Below are 25,029 nucleotides of genomic sequence, written 5' to 3' on the forward strand. Positions count from 1 at the left end.
TTACCGACTGGTGCGGGGGCCGGGATGCAGCTTCTCGATTCAGGGTGTGCTCCGGGTTCTGCTTTTCTTGTTGCTTAAAAGCTCCCTCCAGGTACAGTCCCTCCTCCGTTACCTGATGGAGGGCTCTTGTTTGCCTGTTACAAAGCCCAACCCATGTAAATAATGTGGGGATCTGGTTTTGGGGCAGCAAAGCTGGTGGTATGCAAACGACTGTGGGAAAGGCCAGATATTGCTGCTTTGTGCTGTGTAGTTTTGAATGCAAAATTGAATATCTAAATTGGGTTTGACCCCATATTGAAGCTTTGTTGGGGGAAAAGTGAAAGAAACAAGAAGAGGTTGATGAAGCTAGAAGCCCTAAAACTGCTCCCGTCATCTGGTTTTACTGGATGTTGGAAAAGAAAACAGTTTATCTTTGGAATAAATAAAAGGCAGAGGGACAGACTTGCAGCAGAAAGCCCCACGTTCACACCAGACAAGCAGGGTTGTGCTCCACCTCTTGCCCCCGCTTCCAAGGTTGTGTGTGATTTCTGAGCCTCTGTTTCCCCTTGGGAAAGCCCCGCACCACGCCAGCGGTGGGAACCCCAGGCATTGCCAAGAAACGTCTTTGAAACTCAAACCTGGCTTTGGAAAAAAAAACCCTGGAAGACAAACCGGCTCTAAACAAACACCCAAGTTAATTCCGTGTCTTGCATTGTATGAGCCCAGTGAAATGAAACACAGTGCAGCCATAGGGACGAGCAAATGGATTCAGATGCCTCAAAAAGCCCTGAAATCTGCTGGCTTTGAGCTGTCCTTTTACATTTAAGGTCGGGATTTTTCTCTTGTTTTCTTTCTAATTGTTCCTGGGAATTTAATTCTACAATTATTTTGCTGCTTCTGCCGAGGAGACAATGTGCTTCAGCCACTAAGCCTTTGAAGGCTGAATTGCAGATTGCATACAGCACTGAGCCACTTGGATGCAGATGCCCCCTCGCTGGGAGAATTTGCTGTGATGTGGAGGGCTGTCTGTTTGTCTGTCCAGGCTGCTGGCAAGTGGTGAAGCTTGTCATGCTGCAAATCAGGCAGGAAAGGATAGAAGATGTTGGGGTTTGGGGTGATGTTGTTAGCATTGAGCCTGCCTCTTCCTCGCAGTGGAGGAGGTGGGACCCCCAGGGATGTGCACCCCCCCTACCGGGGCTTGATGGCCCCATTCTGCCTCCCCCATGGCCTGGGTGTGGAGGTGTGCTGGTGGTGGATGAAGTCAGAACCACTCAGTCTCGGCAGCATCTGGTTTCACTTCTCGTTTCCTGCACACCTCCCTGATGGGCTCTCAGGCTCTCCCGCGCTGCGGGGTCACCCCAGGGCTCTGCTGTGGGGTTTCCACAGGGGGAATATGGGCTGTAAAGGAGGGAAAAGCCATGGGGACTGTGTCCTCATTGCTGTCTTGCAAGAGTCAAATGGCCTCCAGCATGTGGGGAATTGCTCCTGTGAGGGGAGATTTGCTGCTCTGTTCGGGGGTTCGGCATCTAATCTGGCTGTGGCATCCCTTAGTGGTCTTGGTCCCACTGCTGAGCTGCAAGGATTTGCCCTTCAACCTCCTCTCTTACTCTTCCCTCCTAGGCCAGCTCTGAGCAAGGCTTCTGGAGCTAGTCAAGGAGCTGTTTCAACCAACAGCTGGTGTCAGTGGGTTTTCCATTAGGGTGGGCAGTGGAGGAGTGCTCTGTTCTGCCATCCTGGGCACTGTGCTCTTGCTGTCTGCTTGTGGCATGTCAGGAGCAGCTGAAGCGGAGCCGTCCCCATGCCTGGCAGGGATGGCTTTAGGCAGATGATGCCTGCCCATGGCACAGGCCAGAGCAGCTTTATTTTCTCAGCTGGATTTTTTTGGGTGGGTTTGGATGGGAATGGCTGGAGAACTCTCATGGGGACTTGGCTGTGAGCTCCATTGCTGCCTGGCAGCCTCTTTGAACCTCGTGCTCCACATCAAACTCGACCTGATGGAGGAGAGGAACAAGTTCTTGTGAGATTAGTGAAAACAGGGAGCCTGGGAGAAGCTAACACACCCTGATCCCTGCAGCCATGCAGAGGAGACACAATCACTGGTCCCTGCCCCTTGTTGGGTGGGCAGCATTCCCAGAGGAATGCTGCAGGGGGATGTGGTGCTAGGAGTGAATCTGTTGGAAATTGGGCTGTTGTTAGTTTTATTGCTGAGGGATCACTTTGTCTTTTTAGGGTTGTTTAGATATCTGGCTCCCACCGGCACAGGTGCCCCTTAAACTGGCCCACATCCCTGACCGTCCCCGCTCACTCTCCCATCCATCACTTTGCTCCTTCATGTGTCTCCTCCCTGCAGTGATGTTGCTGGGATTAGAGCTGGGTGCTCTCCTCTGCCGGATATGCTGGGCCCTGCTGATGGCAGATGGGGGCTGTGCTGTGGAAATTCGGAGCCGTTCCCATGGCCTGGAGCGCGCCTCCCGCCTCCCTGGCTCCATGATGGCTGTGCTGTGCGTGGGGGCTTTGCGCAGGGAGCACGGCAGGATGCTCCGTGAGAAGAGCCGATGTTGCAGCTCTTCGTCCCCTCCTCTGCCAAAATCCCAAATTTGGGTAAAGGAGAGATATATCTGCTTCCTGAATAGTGGAAGCTCTAGTGCATGTCTGCTGAAGCACCTCAGGGTCAAGCATGGTTTTGTTTAAAGAAAGCAACTAAAATAAACCCAGCGAGGGGCTCCCAGGAGGTCACTGTGCTTCTTCCCTCCCTGACCCAGCATGGAACCCCTCTTCCTGGAGGGCTTTCAGCAAGTTCACATTTTTTTCTTGCAGTTGTTGACAAAAATCCTGGCTGGTTGAGAAATATCTGTGCAGCAGCGCCAGCCCAGTCCCACGGGTCAAATCCTGCCCCTGCAAATCTGTGCCGGGAACAAGGGCTCGTCTCAGGCTGGCCTTCGGGGATTCTGCCAGAGAGACCCATATCCTTGCAGGGCAACTCAGGCATGAGGCTGTGAGCAAGCCCTTTGAATGGATGGATGGACAGATGGACACCAGTGGCTTGAGGTGGATCTGATGTTTTATCATTTGCTAGTTGGGTTCTGCAGCAGAAGCAAAGTGCTGGAAGTTCGTCAAGGGCTGAATTAAAGTTGCCTGGCAACCTCCATCCCGTCTCCTCTTCCCGCATCTCGCAGGATTTCCCACCCAAGGTCTGCCGCCTCCGGGAAAGAGGGGCCCAAAACGCATTGCGCTTGCAGCCAGGCCGGTGCCAGGCTTGTCTCCCATCCCCAGATAGCTCCTTTCCCATAACTCAGTGGCTGTTCCCACGCCTGGGAGCTCTCCCCATCTCATCCCCTGGGGCTGGTGCCTTTCCCCCCCTCTGCACCAGGAACAAGTTGGGCTGTTTTGACTGAACCTGAGGGCAATTTGTGCAGGTCCCCGGGGGGAGGTAAAACAGTGCAGGGCCAGTGGGAATGTGGTGGGGGGAGTGAGTGGTGGGGGAGCCAAGGGGGTTGCAGGGGCACATGCCATGGTTGGCCCCAGTGAGTAGAGTCAGCTACACTGGGTTTGGAGTTACTGGGCTGGGCTGCCATGAAAAACCCAAGTGTAAATGATAGCTTCTGGTGCAGTCCCCGGTGGGGGTTTTGTTAATGCTGCTTTGCAACCCCATAACCTGTAGGAGACCTACTGAAAATGTCGGGTTCTCACTGGGAAGCCAGCAGTGCTTGCTTGTAGTAGTCTGTGATGCTAAGGGGAGCAGCCCATGAGAGGGGAGAAGCGTTCAGCAGCATTCTGGGAGCTTACTTGGGCTTTACTAGATCTTTGTGGAGCAACCACAAGCTTCTTTAAGGGAGTGGTGGGATGGGAAAGGCTCTGATCCCACTCTGCAAATCTCTGTCCTGCCATCCAGAATGGATGCTGAGGGTAAGCCGGAGAAGTACTGCTCCCACCCAGCATTTCCACTCCTGAGTTCCTTTGAAATTAAAAAGCCAGCATAATTTCTATCTGTTCTACCAAGGAAACTGCCATAGGGGGCCCGTAAGACCCCATCTGAGGTTTCTCCAGCTTCCCTGCACTGCAGCTTGCAGACTGCTTTTGCTCCTAGATTTTGCTGCCTTTTGACTTTGGGGACCACAGGGCAGTGGGAAGGGGCCCTCATGTCCTGCAGAAGCTCCTGGTGCAGTCGCTGTCGAGACATGTGACAGCTTTGGCCAATTTCTTTGGCCGGTTTCTTTGGCCTGTTGCTTTGGCCGGATCCAGGTTGGCGAGACCTGCCGCCGTGAAATTCACTCATCAAAAGCTTTTCACTCCTCCGGAGATGCTGGTCATGGGGTTTTTAAGGAGGTGCCGGCTGGGCCAGCCCGTTTGGGTGTGCTGTGCCGGCTGGCTGCCGGTGGGAGGCTGATGCCGGCACAGTCATGCTCACACAGCTTCTTCCGTCGTGACCCAGTAAACCCAGTCAGACCTGACCGGGGCTCGCTCGCTCCCCTGCGCGCTCACCCACGCCGGCACGCCTCCGCCGCCCCGCTGCTTCCCTGGTGTTCCCAAGGGACCAGCAAATCTATCCCACTGGTGAGAGATGGTGCCTGGGTCTGGATCCGTGCTGGGAGCTGCGGCTGAATCCTGTAGAAGTACCGATAGCCAGCCGTAGGAGAGTGAGTGTTTGCCTCCGTGGATGTTACACACCGTGATTAGAGCAGCTGGTTCTGGGCTTCACCCCCCTCCAGGGGGTCCATCATCCCCCAGGCTGTGTCCTGCTTCCACCCACCATCCTTCTCCTTCAGTGTGGACAGCCGGGATGAGAGCTGAGGTCGGATTTCAGTTCCTATGTCGGCCCCCTTGTTCTGGGAAGTAGGTGAGGTGCCGAGGGGCTTGGGAGCTCACTCCTGGGGTTGGGCTGGGCTTTTCTGGGCAGTTTTTTTTTTAAACCCTGGTTTTGTTGGAGCTGCTGCTTTTCAGCCTCTCCCCTTTTTGTTTCCCTCCCCCAGAAAAAACTCTGTGGCTTTTCCATTTCCAGCTTTTCTTGATATCCCATTGAAGTGCTGTACTTGAGCAACCCAGCTGCCCCCAGCCCTACCAAGTGTGTCCCATGGACCAAGACCTCCTTTGCTTCCTACCTGGGCCCTTGGCTTCACCCTTAGCTTAGAACTTGCATCCTGACAAGAGGGAAATGATCGGTTTGGGGGTGTTTGGTGTGGGTGCAGTCCGGGGTGATGACCTTAGGGGAGCCAAGAATGGTTTCAGTTCCTTCTTGCTCTTTCTCCTCCACCCTAAGTATGAAAAATAAAAACCTGAAATTAAAAAAAATGGGGAAGCTTGGAACAGCCCTTCCCTTTGAGTAAAATATTAACTGAGTCTTACAACGTAACTGATTAAATGTTCTTTAGGACAAAGTTACATCTGATCTCGGGCAAAGGAGTCTTTTGAAATGGGTGTAGCTGCTTCTCTGAAAAAGCAGAGGAGACCAGCCCTGGCAGCATGGGAGGCTGCTGCCCCCTGCCTGGCTAGGAATCCTGCACAGCCCCCCAGCTTAATTTATTACTTTTGATTTCCTCCCCCTGTGCTGGCTCGGTGCTCTGGGTGGTTAAATGTTAGCCGGGGCTGGCTCGCAGCACAATGCTTGCCCTGCGATAAGCACCATCCCTGCCTCCCTGCCCAGCCCTGCTCCCAGCTCCAATCCCCACCGCATCAGGAGCCAAGCAGCAGGCAAAGTTCAGGGCTTGTTTGTCCAGGGCAGATAGGGTGAGGACGCCTGGCAGCATGCAGGGCTGTTACTTGTTTATTAGGGATCGTTGTTTGCCTTGTCGTAAGAAGGTTTATACTCCCCTCTACCTTCCCATCCCAGGTCCAGCAGCTCTTGTGGCTTATGCGTGATTCCAGGCTCGCGTCCCTGTGCAGAGTCCTGAAGAAGGGTCTCTGTAGCTGCCAGAGTGGCCCTACTCTCGCTGGCGGAATGGAAAAGGGTCAGCATAGGGCTGGCCAGGGGCTTTGGTGCTCCAAGTGTGACCCCACCACTTGCTTTGCCCACAAAGCCTGGTGGGTTTGGCTCATGCTAGACATGGTGTCACCAAAGCAACTGTTTTCTCACTGACCTCCATCTGCACTCACTCACCTTGCATTGCCCTTCCTGGCCCATTGTTCATGGGCAGACCCTCCGTCTGGACAGGGCTTGTCCCAGAAACAGGAGTTACTTGGAGGGAGGATGCTCTGGGATCTGCTCTTCAAGGAGCTTAGACCCACAGGCAGCACCCTACCTGCACCCAGGGTGGGGAGCTCTTTGGGCACTCTGTGCTTGTCTGGTTCCTGGGGAGCAGCAAGGCAGCAGGGAGCAGGGGGACACACTTCCTGTCTGCCCCATTCCTGAAATGCTCTGGGGCAGAAGCCGGTGCAGGTGTGGGGTCTGGATCTGAACCCACTTTGATGCAAGCTCCAGAACTATGGCTGAATCCACATCCAGCCCCTCACTTCTCCTTTTTGGCCCCAAAGCCCTTTTCACTTAGGTTTTACATTAGTTTTACCTCCCCTTTACCTGAGACACAGCAAAGTATTTGCTTCAGGGAAATCGTCTGCACTGAGCGTGTTTGAGCAGCTTCTGTACAGGGCCAGGTATGTGGTTTATATATATATGTATTTATAAGCCCCTAAGCAAACGTATAGGTGCTTGTTCCTTCTGGGGAGCTCTCTCTCTCAGAGATATGCAGTTGTCTTTTAATGCCTGCAAGATGAACTGGTGGCTTCACTCATTGCAGCTGGGAGAGGTGAGGACTTATTTGTGAGGAATCAAAAATGCATGAAAGTGAGAGCCTAAGTAGATGCTGAGCTTGAGATGAAAGAACTGAAATCTCATTGAAAAACACTGGGGCGAAAAACTGTTTTCACTTGAAAAGACTTGACGGAGATGCCAAATATTTCCTGTATGGGTTTTTCTTCACCTTGCGTTGCTGCATGCCTGAAGCGTCCTTCCCCATGCCTCTGTCCTCAGGAGTCTCGTCATTTCAGGAGAGGCATAACTGGGGACAAGTATCTTGCATGGCAGGAGATGGCCAGCTGGGCTTTTGGGAAGCAATGGAGACCCTGGGCTTTCCAGGACCCCCACCACTGCCCATCCTGCTGCATCCACACTGGGGTACACCCAAGTGTACCAATGACCCGCAGAGGGGCTTGGCCCTGAACCCCATTCTTTGTTTTTGGGGGGAAAACGTGACTACTGTTTGAGTGTGAAATGCAATGGGAGATCAGCTGGCTGTGCCAAAGTATATCCTTGTGTCAGGGGGAGCTGTAGGAGCAGAAGGCTGGGAGCAAATGAGGAAATAGCCTGGAGGAGACCTGGAGGAAAGTGAGTCTGAGCAGCTGACCCAAGCACTCAGCAAATGACTGCCCCCACTTTGACAGAGGGGAGGGCGGTCATCCTCAGGGGGATGCTGCAGGGGGTCCCTCCACTCCAGCTCCCTTCCGTGGCCTGTGCTGGCTGCAGGCTCGACACCTTGTGCCATGCCTTTGTTTCCCCTTTGGCTAATGAGGGTTTGTTTTTCCCTGAAGCTGTCCCTGGTATGAGGCCGTGCCTGGTCAAGCATTCATGCGTCTATGCAGCTGGCTGCTTCTCGAGCCAGCTTGCTTGTGAGGTGCTGGGACAGCAAGAGTGTCTGACTTGGTGTTCCGTGTTTCAGGAGGGTTTGGTGGCCAGCCGTGTCCCAGGGAGCTGGAGAGCCTGTCCCGAGGATCAGCTGTGCCAGCCTGCTGGCAGTGGCTGGGGCAGCTGCCCTTGCCACGAGAGCAGGAAGATGAATGGAGGTACGGCACATATCGTGACGACTCTCGTCATGGCGGTGGTGGCGGCGATGGGATACCCATCACGGCGGTCTGCCACCGACCTGGATGCCACTCCCAGGACAACAGTCACCTTTGATGGTAAGAGGGTGTGGGTCTTTGTGGCAGCAGTGAGGTTTGGGATCTTGCTGGCACTGGCCTTGGTGCTTCGTGACTGCATCTAGTCTTTGCCACCCTGCTGGAGTGGGGGGCTCAGCATGGAGTGGTGGCAACAAGTGGTGGCTCTGATTTCTGTGCTCTGGAAGTCAGAGCCCACGTGGGTGTCTGGCACTGTCATTTCCTCAAAAGCCAGAGGGGGACAAGGATGTGCAGGGAGCCAGCCTTGGCCAGTCCCTGGCCCTGCCCAGCAGCCCTTGGAGAGTGTCCTGAGCTGGGCATCACACCTGGGCTGGGCTCTTGTGGCCCAAATAGTTGGTAGGGAGCTTCCTTCCTGATTTTCTCTAATTGCCACTGGGCTTTTGACATCCAGCCTCTGTGTTGTCAGTGAGCTCAGAAGTGTCATTGTCCCTTGGGCATCCACGCAACTCCATTGACCTCGTTAGTGAAGCTCAACTCAACAATCGGTGGTGGGAGAGAGTTTCATTAGCAGCTGGAGTGCCCTTTTTTCTCCAGGCAATGCCTCTTTTTTTGGCAGGGAGTGGTAATTACCTTTGCAGCTGCCTCCAGGGTCCCAAGCCTCATGGGATTTTCTCTTCCTGTTGTGGGAGGGTCCAAGTCTTGTTTGGGGTCCCCATGGCCAGGGCTGAGTTCCACCTCACAGTTCTCAGCACCCCAAATTGTGTTGTTTCTTTGGTTTAGTGGGCAGGAGTGCCCAGCCTCACTGCAGAAGCCCTCCTCTTGCATGGCAATTTTGGTTCAGGTTTTTTTAATCCTTCTCTTTGGGCTGGCTGGGCTCAATTCAGAGCTGGGGTCACTGCCGGCATGTTTTTGCTTCCTTCAGCAATTCCCTGAACACCATGGCAAGTCCACGCTGGGCATGGATATCGCAGCTCCCACCCCTGAGCTGTGCTTTAATTACTGCGGAGAATTTCTGCAGTGAGCCTGAGCCCAATTAGTGCCTTCTGCCTCCTACCAAGCCTCCTCTCTTCCTTTCCTCCTGCTGAAACTGCTGGCACCGAGCACTGTCTACCTGATAACCTCAGTGGGTTATCCTCCCGCCCACTTCCAGCTCCATCCTCTTGTCTTTTCCCAGTGGCTTGCGCCGTGCCTGCCCCGGGGTCCCCCCTCAGACCCCTGTTCCCTTTGCAGAGCTGATGGGTGTCCAGCACTTCAACGCACGCACCTTCAACTACAGCACCCTGCTGCTGGAGGACGACCGGGGCATCCTCTACGTGGGTGCCAGGGGAGCCATCTTTGCCCTCAACTCCAGTGACGTGGCTGACGGCTCCCACCGCACGGTGAGCCTGGCCTCTGCCTGCTGCTGGCTCGTTGTCCTGTCCCATGCTGTCCAATCCCTGTCTGAATCACGGCCACTCTATCCCTGCTCATCTTCCCGCTCTCCATCTCAGGTCTTGCCTGAAGGGGGTGTCTCCAGGTCTGTCCCCAGATCTCCTGTGGACTCCTGGTGCTTCTCCCTAGCCAGGCATTGTGGGAACAGTGGTGGGAGACATCCCCAAGCTGAGAGCTGCCTGCTTCAGGGATACTCCAGCAGAACGAGGGGCAGGGAGGGTAATTGCGCCCCTTTGCTCCACCAGGGAGGGGCACGACAAAATCCTTCAGGCTCCTACAGGTGCTCTGGGGTGTCTGCCCACCATCTGGGAGGTGGGACCGCTCTCAACCTGGGCTGGTTGGATGTGTGGAGGGTGTCATCTTGTGCTCTGAGCAACCATACCCGCTCTAAATAGAGGAGGGTTTTATCATCTCTGATGGCTCTGATAGAGGCTGGAGCCTGCAGAGACAGGGGGACCGCACAACAATGGGGATCACACAATAGCAGTCTCTCTTCCCCTTGTAGATCCACTGGGAAGCCTCCCCAGAGAAGCAGATAGACTGCCAGCAGAAGGGCAAGAACAACAAGGTAGAACCAGTGGGTGGGTGCTGGGGGGGCTGCTGTTGCTTTCCCTGGTTTGTAATGCCTGTGCTCCTCCTCCACAGACCGAGTGCTTCAACCACGTGCGGTTTCTGCAGCGTCTAAACAGCACCCACCTCTACGTCTGCGGGACCTACGCCTTCCACCCGCTCTGCGCTGCCATCGTGAGTACTGCTCAGCCCCACAGCTGTCACCTGTCCCCTGCCATGATGTCACCCTGGAGAGGTGCAACCCCCCTTACCATCTCATCCCACAGCCCCACTCCCTTTCTGCCCCTGTCCCAGCCCCTCCTTGGCTCGTAGGGGAGGCAAGTGATCCCCAGGCTACCCTGAGTGGGTTTGAGGACACAACCACCACAATGCAGATGCCCGAAGTCCCCACCCCGGAACTGGGTTGGACTCTGACCCCATAATGAGAGGGCTAGGGGTGGACTGGTGCCATGGAGGGCACACGTGGGCTCAGCAGGATGGGCTGTGCCAGCCCCGGAGCTGGCTGGTCTCCCGTACCTGCTATTGCAGGGTCTCTTCTCAAAGCAGGGGCTGCAGAATGGCTGATTGTCAGTCATAAGCATGCCCAGGAAGGGTGACAGTGGTGGGGCTGACTCAGAAGTCCCTCCCCAGGGATTTCCTGGGCCAGGCTGGGACTTCCCACATGGCTGTGACTCAGGGCAGAGTGTCCAAGAGCAGCCTTCTTCACTGGCAGTGGGACTTTGACCCCCTTTCAGTAGCAACTTGAGTCAGCGGAGGCTTAATTGCCCCACCTCCCTCCTTGAGTTGGGGGGAAAAGGGGCCTGGGGCCATGTCCCTGGCATGTTCAAGGAGCCCTGGAGAGGCCGTGCTTGTTCCCATGGCTGTGCTGCTGGTCCGGTTTGGCCGTCACACGTACTGGAAATCAGGCGGAGGAGCTGCCAAGCTGGAAGGGCCCCGTCATTATTTGACATGCTTTGAACTGCAAACCCCAAAGAAAATAACTCCTGCCATGACAGGGACAGCACCTGGGGGAGCCCAGCCCAGCTGAGCAGCGTCTGCCAGCCATGCACAGCCTGGGAACATTGGCTGCACTGACTGGCTTGTGCCCAGTGCCCATGCGATGCCAAAGTGGGGTGATGGGGCTCTTCTTTCCCCCAGAGCCCTCTCCCTGCTCTTGTCTAGAGGCTCTGGCTGTTCGTGTGTTTTCTGACCAGCTAGAGGGTGTGGAGGGCATTTGTCTTGCCTGGACAAGGGCATGGCTATGGGCAATGCTTTGTCCCTGCCAGCAGTCTCTGCAAAGAGTGTGAGGCTGGCAGGTGAGGTGGGTCTGTCCCCTCCTATTTAACCAGATTCACTTTCCCCCTCAAGGATGCCAACAGGTTCGTGTTGCCGTCCCACTTTGAGGAAGGCAAGGAGAAGTGCCCATATGACCCTGCCCGTGGCTACACCGGCCTCATCGTGGGTAAGCGGCACCTTTCCAGAGCTGGCGGGGACATGTGGGATGCCAACAAACCCTGGCCCCATCCCCCACAACCCTGCAGGGGGTGTCAGCCAGGTAGGCCCTGCGTGCAGGGGCCTTAGCAAGCCAGGACTTGATCGTCCTCCACCTCATGTGCCTGGGGTATGGGGATGCTGGTGGCCTGTGGGGCTGTCCCCAGCGTGCAGGGCCATGCTGATGGGTACCTGCCCTGCTCAGATGGCGGCTTGTACACGGCCACACGCTATGAGTTTCGGAGCCTCCCTGACATTCGGAGGAACCTGCACCAGCGACCGCTGAAGACAGAGGAGTCCCCACTGCACTGGCTAAATGGTGAGATGTCTGTGTCCCCCCCAGTCCTGTGACCAGCATCATGGGCTGTGGATGCTTTGGAGAGTGTGGAGCAGGGGTGGGGAGTGGTCATGGAGTCCTGCATGGTTTACAATGAGAGGTAATTGAGACAGGGAGGGATTCCCCATCCTGTGGCTGGTCCCCAATCTCCACTTCTTGTTCTGTGTCCCCAGATGCTGAGTTCGTGGCATCTGTGCTGGTCCGGGAGAGCAGGGACAGCCCTGTAGGTGATGATGACAAAATCTACTACTTCTTCATGGAGAGGGCGGGAGAGGAGACCACATCCTTCTTTGACAAGAGTCACGTGGCCCGAGTGGCCCGTGTTGCCCGTGTCTGCAAGGTAGGCTTGTTCCCTGCCACAGGGAGCCAAGCACTGCTCCTCTTGGTGCAGGAGCAGCATGCCTCCATCTGGGGGGAAACTGAGGGTAGAGGGGAATACACCCACCTACCAGCCTGTGCAAAAATGCTTCCTGCACCCTCTCAGAGTGATGTGGGGGGGAAGAAGATCCTTCAGCGCAAGTGGACGTCCTTCATGAAGGCGCGCCTGGTCTGCTACATCCCCTACTATGAGGTGCTGCGCAGTGTCTGCAGCCTGGACAGCGGTGGCTGGGCCAGCACTGTCTTCTATGCTGCCTTCACACTCTCAGCGCAGTGGTGAGTGGGGCAGCAGCCAAAACAACTGGGGCTACAAGTCTACAGCATGGGGGATGGGGAACCAGAGATGCTTGAGGGGATACACAGGCACGTGCTGCACACCTGGGTGTGCATTAGTTGGGAGCAGCCATGTGTCTGTTCAGACTCAGGTGAGGTTCTGCCCCTCAGGAGGACCATGGAGGCCTCAGCCGTGTGCCGCTACAGCATCTCGGCAGTGCAGCGCGCCTTTGAGGGCCCCTACATGGAGTACCAGGACTCGGCTCGCAAGTGGGCCCGCTACGATGGTCCAGTGCCCGAGCCCCGGCCCGGCTCCGTGAGTACCTGGGGGTGCAGAGCAGTGAGGGCACGGGGCAGCCACATTCCCCTCTGACCCCTGTCTCCCCTGAGCAGTGCATCACGGACCACTCCCGCAGGAAGGGCTACAACTCCTCGCAGGACTTGCCCAACAGCGTCCTGGACTTTGTCAAGCTGCACCCGCTCATGTTTGAGGAGGTGAAGCCGGCTGGTGGGGAGCCGCTCCTGGTGAAGAAGAGCGTGGCGTACAGCCAGCTGGCCGTGGACAGGGTGCAGGCCCTGGACGGCCACTCCTACGATGTGCTCTTCATGGGGACAGGTGAGTGTGGGATGAGTTTGCCAGGTCTATCTATGCTGGACGGCGGGCCACACCAGACATTCCCTCCTGAACCCCTGCTCTGCTCTCCAGGGGATGGCTGGATTCACAAGGCTGTGGTGGTGGGCTCTGGCATCCACATCGTGGAGGAGATGCAGGTGTTTAGGGACCCGCAGCCTGTGGAGAGCCTGGTGATCTCTCATGCCCAGGTGAGGGAGAAGAAGCAGGGACACACCACACACAAGACATGCTTGTGCTGTGCATTGGGCTGTTTTGGGGGATGGGGAACCATGACTCCTGGGTCAGCCCAGCTTGGGATATGTGCTGGAGTGCAGCAGGGCAGCCTGGCCTCCTTGCCAGCTGCACCTGTCGGCACTGACTGCGACCTAGGGGCTCTCTTATGCGTCGCCATCAAGGGAGAGCTCTGTGAGGGGGATCTCTGGGCACCATGGGGCACCCCATAGCCCAGTAGCATCATGCCAGATCAATGCTGAGCCAGCCCTTTCCCCACCAGAGGAGCCTGTATGTGGGGGCAGCCAGCGGGATCGTGCAGATGCCCCTGGCCACCTGTGACAGGTACACCTCCTGCTACGACTGCATTCTCGCCCGGGACCCCTACTGCGCCTGGGATGGCAGGGCCTGCTGTGCCACCGCCACTACGGACAGGTAGGGATGGGCTGCCCGTCCCCAGCCAGATCCCCATGAGCCTTCCACCTACCCTATCCTATGCTGTCGTGCATCACCCCATGGCACTGTCGCCCCAGAGCCATCCCCAAAGGTCTGGCCAGTATCTGGTGGTGGATCTCCTGGTGGCCATGACCTTATAAAGGGCGGGCTCAGCCAAGGCTGTATGGCTGAAGCTCCTCATGCCTTGCAGCACAGGGCTGGTGCAGGACATTCAGAGCGGCAACAAGGGATGCCGGAGCATCTCCGGGCGGGGTGAGTCTGCCACCCCTCAAGACCATGGGGATGCTGGTGTCCAGTATCCCTTAGGGTGGCCAGGGCAGGTGTGAGGCGGTGTGTGTCCCCACAGGCTTCCTGCCATGGAAGAACCGGACAGTGCTGCAGGGGGATGATGTGCTGCTGCCCTGCGACCAGCGCTCCAACCTGGCCCGAGCCATGTGGCTGCTGAACGGCAGCGAGGTGCTGGGCATGGGGCAGGACCGGCTGCGCGTGGGGGTGGATGGGCTGCTGGTGACAGACACGCTGCCCCAGCACAGTGGCGAGTACCGCTGCTACGGGGAGGAGCGGGGTCTCCAGACACTGCTGGCTGCCTACAGCCTCACTGTGCTGCCCGAGCTGCCTCGCAGCCCTACGGCTCCTGCCACACCCCACGCTGCCAGCCAGGCAGCCAATGACATGAAGGTGGCTTACATCTCTGCCATTGTCACCTTGGTGGTGCTCTGTGCTGTGCTCAGCACCGTCCTCCTCTACATGTCCTGCCTGGAGAAGCGCAAGGGCAAGTACGTGCTGGGGGAGCCACGGCCATCCAGCGTGGAGCTGCAGACTGTCTCAGCCAACTGCCTGCGCAAGGGCCACCGGGAGGAGGAGGAGGAGGAAGAGCTCACCTACCCTGACGGCTGCCTGCGGATCATCCCTGGTGAGGCGCCCACGGCTGCCACTTCCCCAGTCAAGGAGCTGCCGGTTGCCTCGCCCCCGCTGCCACCCCCACTGCCGGCCGAGCTCACCAACGGCATGGGGGCTCTGCCCAACGTCCTCCGCAAGATGAACGGCAACAGCTACATGCTGCTACAGCAGCAGGAGGAGCCTCTGGTCTCCCCGCTCTACAGCGCGTCCTTCACTGAGGAGCTCAGCAAGATTCTGGAGAAGCGGAAACACACGCAGCTGGTGGAGAAGCTGGACGAGAGCTCTGTGTAGGGGCCAGGGAGGAGGGTCCTGCCCAGCGGGACCCTCCTCCCCTTCAGCCCCTTCTCCCACCCCTTTGCCAGCAGTGTTACAAGACTCAGGCGAAACTACCTCCTGGATGGCAGAGCCGGGCCGGGCCCGGGCTCAGCCGTTCCTTTGGCTTTTACTTTTGAGACTTGCTGTACAGAAAAAAAAGAAAAAGAAATAAGCATCTATTTAAATTTGGGAGCTCTATTTATGTATAAAAACCCACTGATGGTGGCCACAAGCTGGAGATGGGAGCTGGCACCTGGCTGAAGGTGGACACTGGGGGGGAGGGAGAGTTTCTGTCTCTTCATCCAGGCATGAAATAGACACTGTCATGGACGCGTGGACTCGGCCGGCCCTGCTGGGTGTTCCTCGGCACATGGGAGCCGAACAGCTGCTGAGAGGTGGGTGAGGAGCAGGGAGGGGGGCTGGGGGCTGACGCACTGTGCCTGTGCCTCTTGCAGGGGGCAGGATCCCTTTCTGGCATGGGAACAGGGCGTTTCTCCAGCTGCCCGCTCTCAGGCAGGAGAGGGGCAGTGGACACATCTCACATTGTGGGGGCTGGCCTCGGTGGCTGCCAGCCTCTGCCCGCTGTCCCATGTCTGCCCCCCAGGGTTTCCTCTCTGGGAGAGGATGGTTTGGCAAGGGAGCGACACATGGTGAGGAGCTCATGGCCTGAATTCACTGGAGCAGCTGGTGAAGGGGCATGTGCCCCCTGCAAAGAGGCCACAGGTGAAATACTGGTTTGGGTGCCTTGGGGAGGTGGCATCCCCAGGCTCTCTGATCCTGACAGGGCTCTGCCCCCTCTCCCCAGGGCGCTGGATGCAGCAGCAGGCAGCAAGATGCACTAGCAGCAGGACTGGCACCACAATGCCCTACAGTGTGACAAGGGACCACCGCAGCACCCACGTCCCCTTGACATCCACAGTGCCCCTGTGGCCTCAAGCACGTGTTTCTGCCCTCCTGAGTGGTGCTGTTGGAGAACTGGGGTTCAGGCACAGTCCTGTCACCTGTGGGACAATCCATGGGTGGGAAAATGTCCTCACACAGTGAGGAAGAAGAGCCCTGGACAAGGGTCTGCCGGTCTGCCTCCTTCTGGAGCATCCTCCTCTTCATGGCACTTCCCAGAAGCAGCCATGGTTCTTAAATCCCCCCAACTGTTTCTGCTTCTGCCACCTCCTGGGGGAACCTGAGAGACTGGTGACAAAAGCATTTTATGTGGTGACACTGGAGAAGCTGTGGAAAGACAGACTTGCTGGGTTGTGTGTCCTGCCCTGTGTTCCTTGCTGGCGCTTCCATGATCAGGACATTGCCAGCTCAGCCCTACAGGGGAGACAAGCAGGGGTGGCAGCCCCTGGGGTCCCTCATGGGCTACAGCACAGGCCTCCTATTCCAGGAGAGCAGTGCTTAGTGGGAAAAGGTAAGAGTTGCACACCTGGCTTCTCCCATCCTGCCCCCAGTTTTTGCTGCAAGAAGGGGACATGAACCATCGCCAAGGACCACCCTCACCCCCCAGGGAGGGGCATCACCCTGTGTCTGGCACCCCTCGTGCACAGCTCCACATCCCCTTGGCAATAAACACAGCTCTGTCTGGACATGGTGTGGCTGCGTCTCTCTACAGGCAAGAGAGATGTATGCAGAGGCATGGGGTTGTGGGTGGAAGAGGCTTTATTGGGGCTGCAGGCGTGGGCCTTGGACAGTGAGGATGGAGGGTTTGTTGGTGAGGGGGTGCCACTGGCCCTGAACGCTGGGATTGTCGGTGTGGAAGGGCTTGCGGATGCGGATGATGTCCAGGCCGGACTGGTTGGCCAGCTTGGTGATCAGCTGCACAATCTCCTTGCTTGTCTTGCTGGCAATGAGCTCCTCCCGTACTGTCCCGTTCACTGCAACAGAGTGAGGGGGTCAGGCCAGGATCCCCCCACTCCACAGGCTCCCAGGGGGCAGCTGCTGATCCCCCATCCCACAGCAGCTGCCCCAGCACTGTCTGCCGGAGCACAGCAGGGACAGCCCCATCCCCATTCTCTCCCCGTGTCCCCCAACACTCACAGTACTCAGCCCGCACCAGCGGGCCCGTGCCCGAGCAGGGGCTCACGTAGAGAACAACATCGGGGTGCTGCCGAGCAAAGTCCTGTGCTTCCTCCTCCACGAATTGCCTGGGGAACAGAGGGACCGTGAGCCCCAGCCAGGCCAGAGATGGGGGAGGGTCGCAGCCCCCACCGAAGGCGAAGGTCACAGGAGGGGTCACCCCCCCCATGCCCTGCCTACGGGAGGGGTCACAGCGCAGAAGTTGGGGTGATGCCCCCTGTGCCCGGGCGGAGCTCAGGGGTCACCGGTGCCGCCTTCCAGCCCCTGCCCCGTCTCGCAGGAGGTTCGGGGTCCCATTCCGCCGCTCCTCTCTGGTCATGGGGCTGCAGCCACGTCCCCTCCCCACGCTGACAGGGCAGGGGGAAGACCCCCTTCCCCGAGTTAAGGGGCCACCAGGCTACCCACTCCCGATCCAAGAAGGCGGGTGGGCGCCTCCGGCGGTACCTGACTCCGCGGGCGTCGGCGGCGGTGGGGCTGAAGAGGAACTGCAGGCGCTGGAGCTGCCGCACGTACCGGCCCACGCCGTTGTGCAGGACAGCGGTGAGGAACCGGCTGGGCGACCCGCGGCCCGTCATGGCTCCGCGCTCACCCGGAGCCGGAACCGCCGGAGGGGCGGGATAGGGAACGGCCGCCCCCGCCCCACCGGGAAGTGACGCTCGCGGAGCGGGACCAGGCAATGGCGGTGTCCGTGTGGTCCCACGTGGGGACGGCGGCCTGAGCGGCTCTGCGGGGCCGGGGGCCGCGGGGCAGCCGCCCATGCGGAGCGGCAGCGGCGCGGGAGGGTGCGGGGGCGGTCAGGATGGCTCTGGTGCCCCTGCGGCCCGGCAGAGCCGCCGGCCGCCTCCTGCCGCTGTTCTGCGGGGGGACCAGGAGCAAGGGAGCCTCGCTGAGCCCCGGGGTGCCGGGCCGCCTCGGCCAGCGGCGCTACAAGAAAGACGTGTTGCCCTCCCCCGAGGGGCCCGCGCCCTCCGTCTCCATCACCGAGATCCGGCAGTACCTGCGGGCCCACGACATCCCCTTCCACGACGGGTACAGCTGCCTGCACACCCCCAGCCTCTTCACCGCCGACCACGCGGACCAGCCATCGCAGGCAGCCGCCAGTGCCCCCTACACGCTTTTCATTGACAAGACCACGGGCAGCTTCCTATGCACGGCCACCCTGGCCGAGGGCACCTGGCAGGACTTCCAGGCCAATGTGGAGCTGTGGCACCGTGGCATTCCCCCCGCCACCTCGGAGGAGATGGAAGAGGACATGCGACAGGCTAGCGAAGATGCCCGCTGCATCTGGGACCGGGCTCTGCCGCTTTGGGAGCTGCTGGATGAGGAGGAGACCAACAAGACCAAGGCCATGTTTGGTATCTCCCTGGTGTCAAATGCCACCCTGAAACGCTTCGGGGTGCGTTATCTGAGGACTGCCAAGTCCCTGGTCTTTCCCTGGTTCAGCCCTCGCAATGCAACCCTGAAGGGCCTGAAGCTTGTGAGGGTGGAGAAAAAGGGGAACGCGGTAGCTTACCTAGAAGAGACTTTACCCCGCATTGACTCCTATCACAATCTTTTTGGGTTGCCCCTGATCGGCTGTCGAGACACAGAGCTGGTCTTAACTGGGTGGGAGCTGGATGCCCTGGCGTTGCACCAAGCTGCAGGGGTGGCCAGCCTGGCCCTGCCGCGGGGGACCACCTGCCTTCCTCCCGCCCTCCTCCCCTACCTGGAGCAGTTCAAGCGCATCACTCTGTGGCTCGGTGATGACCTGCGCTCCTGGGAAGCTGCCAAGCTCTTTGCCCGCAAGCTGAGCCTCAAGCGCTGCTCCCTGGTGCGCCCTGGGAACCTGCAGCCCCGGCCCTTGGAGGCTCTGAACCAGGGCCTGAACTTCACCAAGATCCTGCGTGCTGCCCTGCCCGCCAGCCACAAATCCATCATCTCCTTCCGGCAGCTCCGTGAGGAGGTGTTTGGGGAGCTAGCCAACACCGAGCAGGTGGCTGGCATCAAGTGGATGCGCTTCCCGGAGCTCAACAAGCTCCTCAAAGGGCACCGCAAAGGGGAGCTTACTGTCTTCACAGGTAAGGGGCACAGTGGCTGGTGGACAGCCGGAGCAGAAGGCTCTTTGGTGGCTTCACCCTTCTGGGGTTGTTGCCTCATGAGTCTTCCAAGTCTCTCTGTTCACGAGTTTGGCTGAGCCTGTCTCGAAGGAATGTGAGAGGCTGGGGTGCATTCCTCAGTGCGATGGGACTGGGCATGCCGATGTGGTGATGGGCTCCCTGCCTGGGGCAGCATAGGAAGTCCTGAACTGTCCCTTACGCCTGCTCCCACCTGCCACCTCCTGTCTGAGCTCTCCCTGTGCCCACCCCACCGGCTGCCCACCCCTTCCCAGGGACCCACAGGCTGTGGGAGGCAATGCCCCTTCACCCAGGCATGCAGTGTGGCATGAGACGTTCTTTATTTATGGTGTGAGTACTGTGGATGGGCCTCTCTTTTCCCACTCCCTGGCACTTCCACCTTTCAGTAGCCTGCCAGCACATTCAGGATGGGTAGAATCATGTCCCCAGCTAATTCGTCCTGTTTCTGTTCTTGCGCCAGGCCCAACGGGCAGTGGGAAGACCACTTTTATCAGCGAGTATGCACTGGACCTGTGCATGCAGGGAGTTTGCACGCTGTGGGGCAGCTTTGAGATCAACAACGTCCGCCTGGCCAAGATCATGCTGACACAGTTCGCGGGTCGGCGCCTGGAGGACCAGCTGGAGCTGTACGATGAGTGGGCCGATCGCTTTGAGGATCTCCCGCTCTACTTCATGACCTTCCATGGCCAGCAGAACATCAAGTATGGTCCTACACCTCCATCCCCAGTGGCATTTGCCCCTCATGGCATGTGCGGCAGGGCCTTGGGGAACTGGGGCTCTTCCCCCGCAGTGAGTCACAGATTTGGGGCTGGCAGGAGGCACGTTGGGACTGTTCAAGTCCTGGAGTTGGCATGTGGGGACTTTATGGCTCCATCAGCTGCATTCCTCCTGTTGTGGGGACTGTCACAGACTCCCTCTGGGATGGGAGTGAAGGGAGGGAATGTGTCCCCGTGCTAGGATGTGACCCTCCACACCCTGCTCACCTGGCAGCACTGTCCTTTGCTGAACAGGTAGGATAGGCACCTCCAGCTCGTTCTATTCATCAGGTGCTGTGGCACCTGCACACATCCCCATGGGCTATGGGGATTGCAGGGCAGTGGGCAAGGCAGCAACTGGGTCCTCCTGATCCCAACTGCCTTTACTTGTGTGGGTGAGGCTGTGCCTATCCTGCAATGGGGAAGATGCAGAAGTGGGATGGGCTCAGTGCTCATCAGGACCCAGCCTGGTTCCTCCCAGCTCTGTTTCTCTGTGTCTCTGTGCCTGGCTCAGCATCCCCATCCCCACCTCTGCTAATCCCTGGGGCTGATCCTGGTCTCCCCTGTCCAGGACGGTGATTGACACCATGCAGCACGCCGTCTACATGTACGACATCACCCACGTGATCATCGACAACCTCCAGTTCATGATGGGACAGGACCACCTCTCTGTGGACAGGTAGCCCTTCTCCAGTCAGACCCTTCATTCCTCTGCCACTTTCACTGCTGGAGTTGTCCCTGTCAGGTGTCACGGTAGAGGCTGGGTGCCCACATGGGGTGTTTCCTTTAAAGGGTGAACACTGCCCTAGGGAGGAAGAGATAGGAAAGGTTGAGCAGGTTACCAGCCATCCCCGCTGTACCACATCCCTTTGTCTATGTGGGGTTGGCTGTCTCATGGAGAGTGCTCTCACACTCCTGCTGTGGGGATGAGCACCTTGCTGCACCCTGCCACCAAGCAGTGCCAGCCCCTAACCCTGTTCTTGCTGCTGTGGCAGGCTCATTGCCCAGGACTACGTCGTCGGTGCCTTCCGCAAGTTTGCCACAGACAACAACTGCCACATCACCCTGGTCATCCATCCCCGCAAAGAGGATGACGAGAAGGAGCTGCAGACAGCCTCTATCTTTGGCTCTGCCAAGGTGAGCTGGGCCAACCTGTTCCCAGGAGGGGCGGGGATACTTTGGACAGTTGTTCCCAGCTCTCGTCAGCTTCCATGAGTCTTCACTGGGGACTTGTAAAGAGCTGAAAGGCATGGGATGTCCCCAGGAGTCCTCATGCAGGCAGGGAGCAAATCCATTGGTAGCTAAAGCTCTGTTGGGGCTTTAGGTGGAGTTAATTAATAGTCATTGACTGTGAGTGGGATGTACTAGGAGATAATTAAAGAAGGAGGCAGGGAGGGTGCAGGGATGGGCTCTCTGAGTACTCTGGTCTCTTCCGGGATGCTGAAAAACCTGCAGCGGTGGGCAGGAGATGCTGTCTGTGCACAGCCCTCCTGTGATCCTGTTTCCCTAAGATGTCCTGTGGCTTCAGCTGAAACCTGTCCACCTCATGGGTCACTGGGATGTCCCAGAGGAACACAAGGGGTTGGTTTCAGGGAAGTGCTGGAATTGCTGTGGTCTGGGGTACCCTTTAACAGGGCTCAAAGGAGCTGGGCAGGCTGTCTGTGAGCAACTCTGAGCCCCGTGACTCTGTCTGTATCCCTGGCACTCTCCTGGAAATGTTTTCTTCTCCCCAGGCCAGCCAGGAGGCTGACAACGTCCTCATCCTGCAGGAGCGTAAGCTGACGACAGGGCCAGGGAAGCGCTTCCTGCAAGTGTCCAAGAATCGCTTTGATGGGGATGTGGGCATCTTCCCTCTGGAGTTCAGCAAGGCCTCACTCACTTTCTCATCCTCCAAAAGCAAGTCCAGGCTGAAGAAGGTGAAAGAGGAGAAGGAGCTTTTAGCCAAGAAAGCTCTGGAGGGAGGCATAGGAGCCTCCAAGAAGCCATGAGCCCATCAGGTCTCTTCCTCCGTTTGTCTGGAGGGATGGGGACTAGTGCTGACAGCACAGGGCTGGAGTATGCCAGCCCCTCTCTCTGGGAGCAGCAGCCACATGCCACTGTGGCCACTCTTCCTGCATGAACCAACCTCTTGGCCACCAGCACAGTGTCTCTGAGTGCCACTGTGAGAGGAGGAGTGGGCTAATCCTAGAAAAAAGTGAGCTGGGGAAGGTGCTTTGACAAACACTGGCTGCTCCATGCTGGTGCTAAGTGCTGGGAGCATGGTGGGAATGGAGTCAGTCTAGACTTGGTGATGGTGGTGATCACCTGTGGCCCAGGGACTTGGGTATCTCTGGACTTGTGACACGTCGTTACATTGTGGCTAAAATGGAGCTGAAATCATGAGTTGTTGCTAAGTGGGAGGGACTGAGTGGGGCAACTCTGTAGAGGGACACGTATTGGAAAAACCCCCATCATGAGTGGGGTTCTGAGGGCTCAGTCCTGGCTGGGATGGAGTCAGTGAGGGAAAGATGGTGACGTGTGGGAGATTGTGGATGGCTCATGCCCTGGAATTGTGTGCTCTTGGTGGGACATGGTGGGAGTGGGTGCGATGTGGCACTCTCCAGCTCTGCCCCTTTGGCTGGCACCCAACCTGACTCCTTTTGCTCAGGGTCTCCCAAGCCCCTTTCTCCGGGCATCATCAGCAATAAAATCTCGCAGGGAGCAGCCCTGCCTTGCTCTGCTGCGCTGGGGGAGCTGCCACCCCCCTGCCCTCTGGGCTGCAGGCAGCAAATACTGTGACCTGGCCAGTCCTTGCCTTGGTAGGATGAGTCCACAGCTGGATCTTGGTCTAATCCCTTCAATTTTTTTCCCTTCCTATTTTTATTAAAGAATAAACGTGAGTGCCTTTTCTGTCCCTGTGACTGGAGGACCCTGGGGCTAGGGGGCGTACTCTGGCCAGGGAGGGGGTGGCCCCCCCGAGGATGTCCCTGCTGCGCCCAGCATCCTGCCCTGGCCCTGGCACAGGGGTTATTAGCAGCCTCTGCTGGGCATAGTTTTAACCTGAGCCATAATGAGGGGCCGGAGCAGGCGGGCAGTACACGCCCAGCCCCGCGTTTCCGGGATGTACCTGCTCTCCCAGAGAGCACCCTTGGGTGCTGTCAGTGCGGGTGTGAGTACCCTCAGGGCAGGCTGGAGGCAATGGTGGAGGATGCTCCTAGGGAAGTGGAGGTAAGACATGGGAGCGGAGCTGGGTCAGGGAGTGAGGGGGGTGTGTGGGTGTCCCTCCTCAACCCAAGGACCCCCGCCAGCTCACTGGCCCCCATTTCTCCAGTCTTTCTCAGGTCAGGTGTTGTCAGGAGTGGAAGTGAGGCAGTGGAGTAGCCCAGGACCCCCATCACCCAACCATCCCTCCTTGGGGCTGGGAGGGGATGGAGGAGCTGAGCCTGTGGGGGGACCCTGGGTGACCCCAGGCCCTGGAGGACAGGTGGGCACCCACAATTCTCTGGGGTGGGTGAACTGATGGGGACTTATTTTATTCTTTTTTTCTCCCAGTTTGAGTCTCAGAAAGGCTGGGAAGTGGCATTACCTTTAACATCTCATGGAGAGAGGGATGCGATGTCAGGTGGGGCAGAGCTCCCTAGCCTCCTTAGCAGAGTGCTGAGCTCACCGAATAATTAGGGAGGAGGGAGAGGGGCGAAAGCTCGAGGGCGACCTTCACCTCAAAGGCCTGGGGGAGCTTTGGAGGTGAAGAGCCCTGACCTGGGGGGGCTTGGCTGGGGCAAAGAAGCAGGTGAGTTCTGGGAATTCCCCGGGACGGACGTGACTGGGAATGTACCGGGTGAGGGTGGCCCGCGGGGGGTGCCCCACGCACCCCACAGTTCCCTCGGCCCCTTCCCGCGGGGGGCGGGGCCTCGGGTCGGGGGCGGGGCCTGACGAGGGGCGGGCCCGATGCGGGGCGGGGCCTGTGCGGGGCGGGGCCGGGGCGCGGCGCGGCGCGGGAGGCGGTGGCGGGGCCGCGGTGAGTGCGGGGGCCGGGCCGGGGCCGCCCGGGGGTCCCGCGGGGCCGGGGGGGCGCGGCGGCCGCGGCGGCGCTTCGGGGATTTGGGTTGGCGGGCGCTTCGGGGGGAGCTGCCGGGGCTTGGGATGTTGTGGGGCCGGGCCCCCCGGGGCCGATTTGGAGGGGTCCGGGGCGCTCTGGGGGGTTGCGGGGGCAGTGGCGGCCCTGGGGCGCCGTGGGGTACTTTGGGGGTGTTTCGGGGGCATGTCGGGACGGCGCTGCGAGTGCAGAGGCCCAGAGGGTCTTTGGGGCAGTTGAGGGGTTCTCGGGACACTTTGGGGGTGCTTTAGAGGAGATCTGTGGGGCAATGCAGGCCCAGGCGCGCTGTTGGGCACTTTGGGGGTCTTTTGCAGCACTTTTGGGGTGGTTTAGGAGCAATTCAGGGGAGGTGTGGGGCAGCAGAGGCCCAGGAGCGCCGTGGAACATTTTGGGGGTGTCATGGAACTTTGGGGACGGTTTAGGGCACTCTGGGGGAGCTGTGGGGCAGCGGGGCTCGCGGGCACCATGGGGCAGTTCAGGGTGCTGTGGGGTTGGGGTGCACATGGGGCAGGTTGGGTGTTGTGGGGCTCAGTGGGGCGGGGGGGGGCTCCGAGCGGGCAAGGGCAGCAGCACCATCGAGGGAACGTCAGGATGCTGGGGGGAACAGAGAGGGGCGCAGCTGGGCATGGAGGGTTTCCATCCCACATGTGCCAGATGTGTGGGGAGGGACGAGGGGCTGATTCCCCCTGCTCTGGAGTGGCCCTTAGGTGCCGTCGAGGCATGGGGGTCCTCCGGGGGCCTGGAATCCCCAGCTGCTCGGAGTGGGGATCTGGCTGAGCGGTGGCCGAGTCTTCTCTTGGCGTTTTGGGGTTGGAACGGTGGGATCCGGCAACGCTGTGCTCCAGCCAGAGTGGCTGGTGGTGACGCCGCCCCAGTTGCTGACTGGTTTTACTGGGCGGCTGGAGGTTGGGCTGGGCAGCCCCTCCCTCTCCGGACGACGATGGGACCCTCTCGGCGTACCGGGGGGCTGGTGGGAGGGAGAAGATGGAGTCTGTTCCCATCACCTGCTTAGCAGGGCCCCGTCAGAGGCAGTACCCCCTCCGGGCAATGTGGGGACCCACTGTCCCCGGGGGCATCTGTCCCCCCGACCCGTACGTCCCAGGGGAGTTTCGCTGAGTTGGGGTGCTGCGCCTTGGCTGGCTGCCGCTGGCGGGCCATGAGATGTCCCTCTGGGGGTCCTGATCCCTTATTCCTGCTCTTCCGGCAGCAGCAGGTCCCCATGGCGGGCT

At 58.8% G+C, this 25,029-nt stretch overlaps 3 protein-coding genes across 11 annotated transcripts in view; 2 read left to right on the forward strand and 1 right to left on the reverse strand.

Moving 5' to 3' along the window:
* The window catches only part of SEMA4G (semaphorin 4G), a 29,653-nt gene extending 13,287 nt beyond the window's left edge, over positions 1 to 16,366 (forward strand). The window contains exons 1-17 of one of the 8 annotated variants that reach the window (XM_027907757.1): positions 4,704 to 4,816; positions 7,629 to 7,869; positions 8,981 to 9,185; positions 9,743 to 9,805; positions 9,883 to 9,981; positions 11,155 to 11,248; positions 11,483 to 11,596; positions 11,788 to 11,954; positions 12,099 to 12,268; positions 12,437 to 12,581; positions 12,659 to 12,881; positions 12,972 to 13,087; positions 13,393 to 13,544; positions 13,756 to 13,817; positions 13,912 to 15,175; positions 15,385 to 15,503; positions 15,586 to 16,366. In XM_027907757.1, the coding sequence (XP_027763558.1) occupies positions 9,042 to 9,185; positions 9,743 to 9,805; positions 9,883 to 9,981; positions 11,155 to 11,248; positions 11,483 to 11,596; positions 11,788 to 11,954; positions 12,099 to 12,268; positions 12,437 to 12,581; positions 12,659 to 12,881; positions 12,972 to 13,087; positions 13,393 to 13,544; positions 13,756 to 13,817; positions 13,912 to 14,756 (2,394 nt within the window). In that variant the 5' untranslated portion in view covers positions 4,704 to 4,816; positions 7,629 to 7,869; positions 8,981 to 9,041 and the 3' untranslated portion in view covers positions 14,757 to 15,175; positions 15,385 to 15,503; positions 15,586 to 16,366. Of the gene's footprint in view, positions 1 to 4,703; positions 4,817 to 7,405; positions 7,870 to 8,980; positions 9,186 to 9,742; positions 9,806 to 9,882; positions 9,982 to 11,154; positions 11,249 to 11,482; positions 11,597 to 11,787; positions 11,955 to 12,098; positions 12,269 to 12,436; positions 12,582 to 12,658; positions 12,882 to 12,971; positions 13,088 to 13,392; positions 13,545 to 13,755; positions 13,818 to 13,911; positions 15,176 to 15,352; positions 15,504 to 15,585 lie in introns of those variants that run through there. The other 7 variants (XM_027907742.1, XM_027907750.1, XM_027907773.1 and 4 more) reach the window with 7 other exon arrangements.
* Positions 16,367 to 16,426: 60 nt separating this feature from the next.
* MRPL43 (mitochondrial ribosomal protein L43) lies at positions 16,427 to 17,464 on the reverse strand. The gene is made up of 3 exons (XM_027907814.1): positions 17,301 to 17,464; positions 16,818 to 16,924; positions 16,427 to 16,654 (listed from the first exon to the last, which is right to left on the reverse strand). Exons 1-3 carry the CDS (start codon positions 17,429 to 17,431, stop codon positions 16,440 to 16,442), a joined length of 453 nt encoding a protein of 150 aa, XP_027763615.1. The 5' UTR covers positions 17,432 to 17,464; the 3' UTR covers positions 16,427 to 16,439.
* TWNK (twinkle mtDNA helicase) lies at positions 17,448 to 22,600 on the forward strand. 2 transcript variants are annotated; one of them, XM_027907789.1, is made up of 5 exons: positions 17,448 to 18,913; positions 19,431 to 19,671; positions 20,297 to 20,404; positions 20,721 to 20,862; positions 21,459 to 22,600. In XM_027907789.1, exons 1-5 carry the CDS (start codon positions 17,656 to 17,658, stop codon positions 21,711 to 21,713), a joined length of 2,004 nt encoding a protein of 667 aa, XP_027763590.1. In that variant the 5' UTR covers positions 17,448 to 17,655; the 3' UTR covers positions 21,714 to 22,600. The 2 variants fall into 2 exon arrangements, with proteins under 2 accessions (XP_027763590.1, XP_027763601.1); XM_027907800.1 differs by having other exon boundaries at positions 21,495 to 22,600.
* Positions 22,601 to 25,029: the final 2,429 nt, after the last annotated feature.

This window comes from Empidonax traillii, unplaced genomic scaffold (genome assembly GCF_003031625.1).
Source record: "Empidonax traillii isolate 1590-97213 ecotype Southwest subspecies unplaced genomic scaffold, ASM303162v1 scaffold27:size3997909, whole genome shotgun sequence".
NCBI lineage: Eukaryota > Metazoa > Chordata > Aves > Passeriformes > Tyrannidae > Empidonax > Empidonax traillii.

Excerpts from the sequence above, each read along its gene's own strand:
- TWNK (XM_027907789.1), top strand. The coding sequence starts at position 17,656 with ATGGCTCTGGTGCCCCTGCGGCCCGGCAGAGCCGCCGGCCGCCTCCTG. Across the intron at positions 19,672-20,296 it reads CATGGCCAGCAGAACATCAA|GACGGTGATTGACACCATGC; the intron begins GTATGGTCCTAC and ends TCCCCTGTCCAG. Across the intron at positions 20,863-21,458 it reads CTATCTTTGGCTCTGCCAAG|GCCAGCCAGGAGGCTGACAA; the intron begins GTGAGCTGGGCC and ends TCTTCTCCCCAG.
- MRPL43 (XM_027907814.1), bottom strand. The coding sequence starts at position 17,431 with ATGACGGGCCGCGGGTCGCCCAGCCGGTTCCTCACCGCTGTCCTGCAC. Across the intron at positions 16,925-17,300 it reads GCCGACGCCCGCGGAGTCAG|GCAATTCGTGGAGGAGGAAG; the intron begins GTACCGCCGGAG and ends TCTGTTCCCCAG. Across the intron at positions 16,655-16,817 it reads GCTGGTGCGGGCTGAGTACT|TGAACGGGACAGTACGGGAG; the intron begins GTGAGTGTTGGG and ends ACTCTGTTGCAG.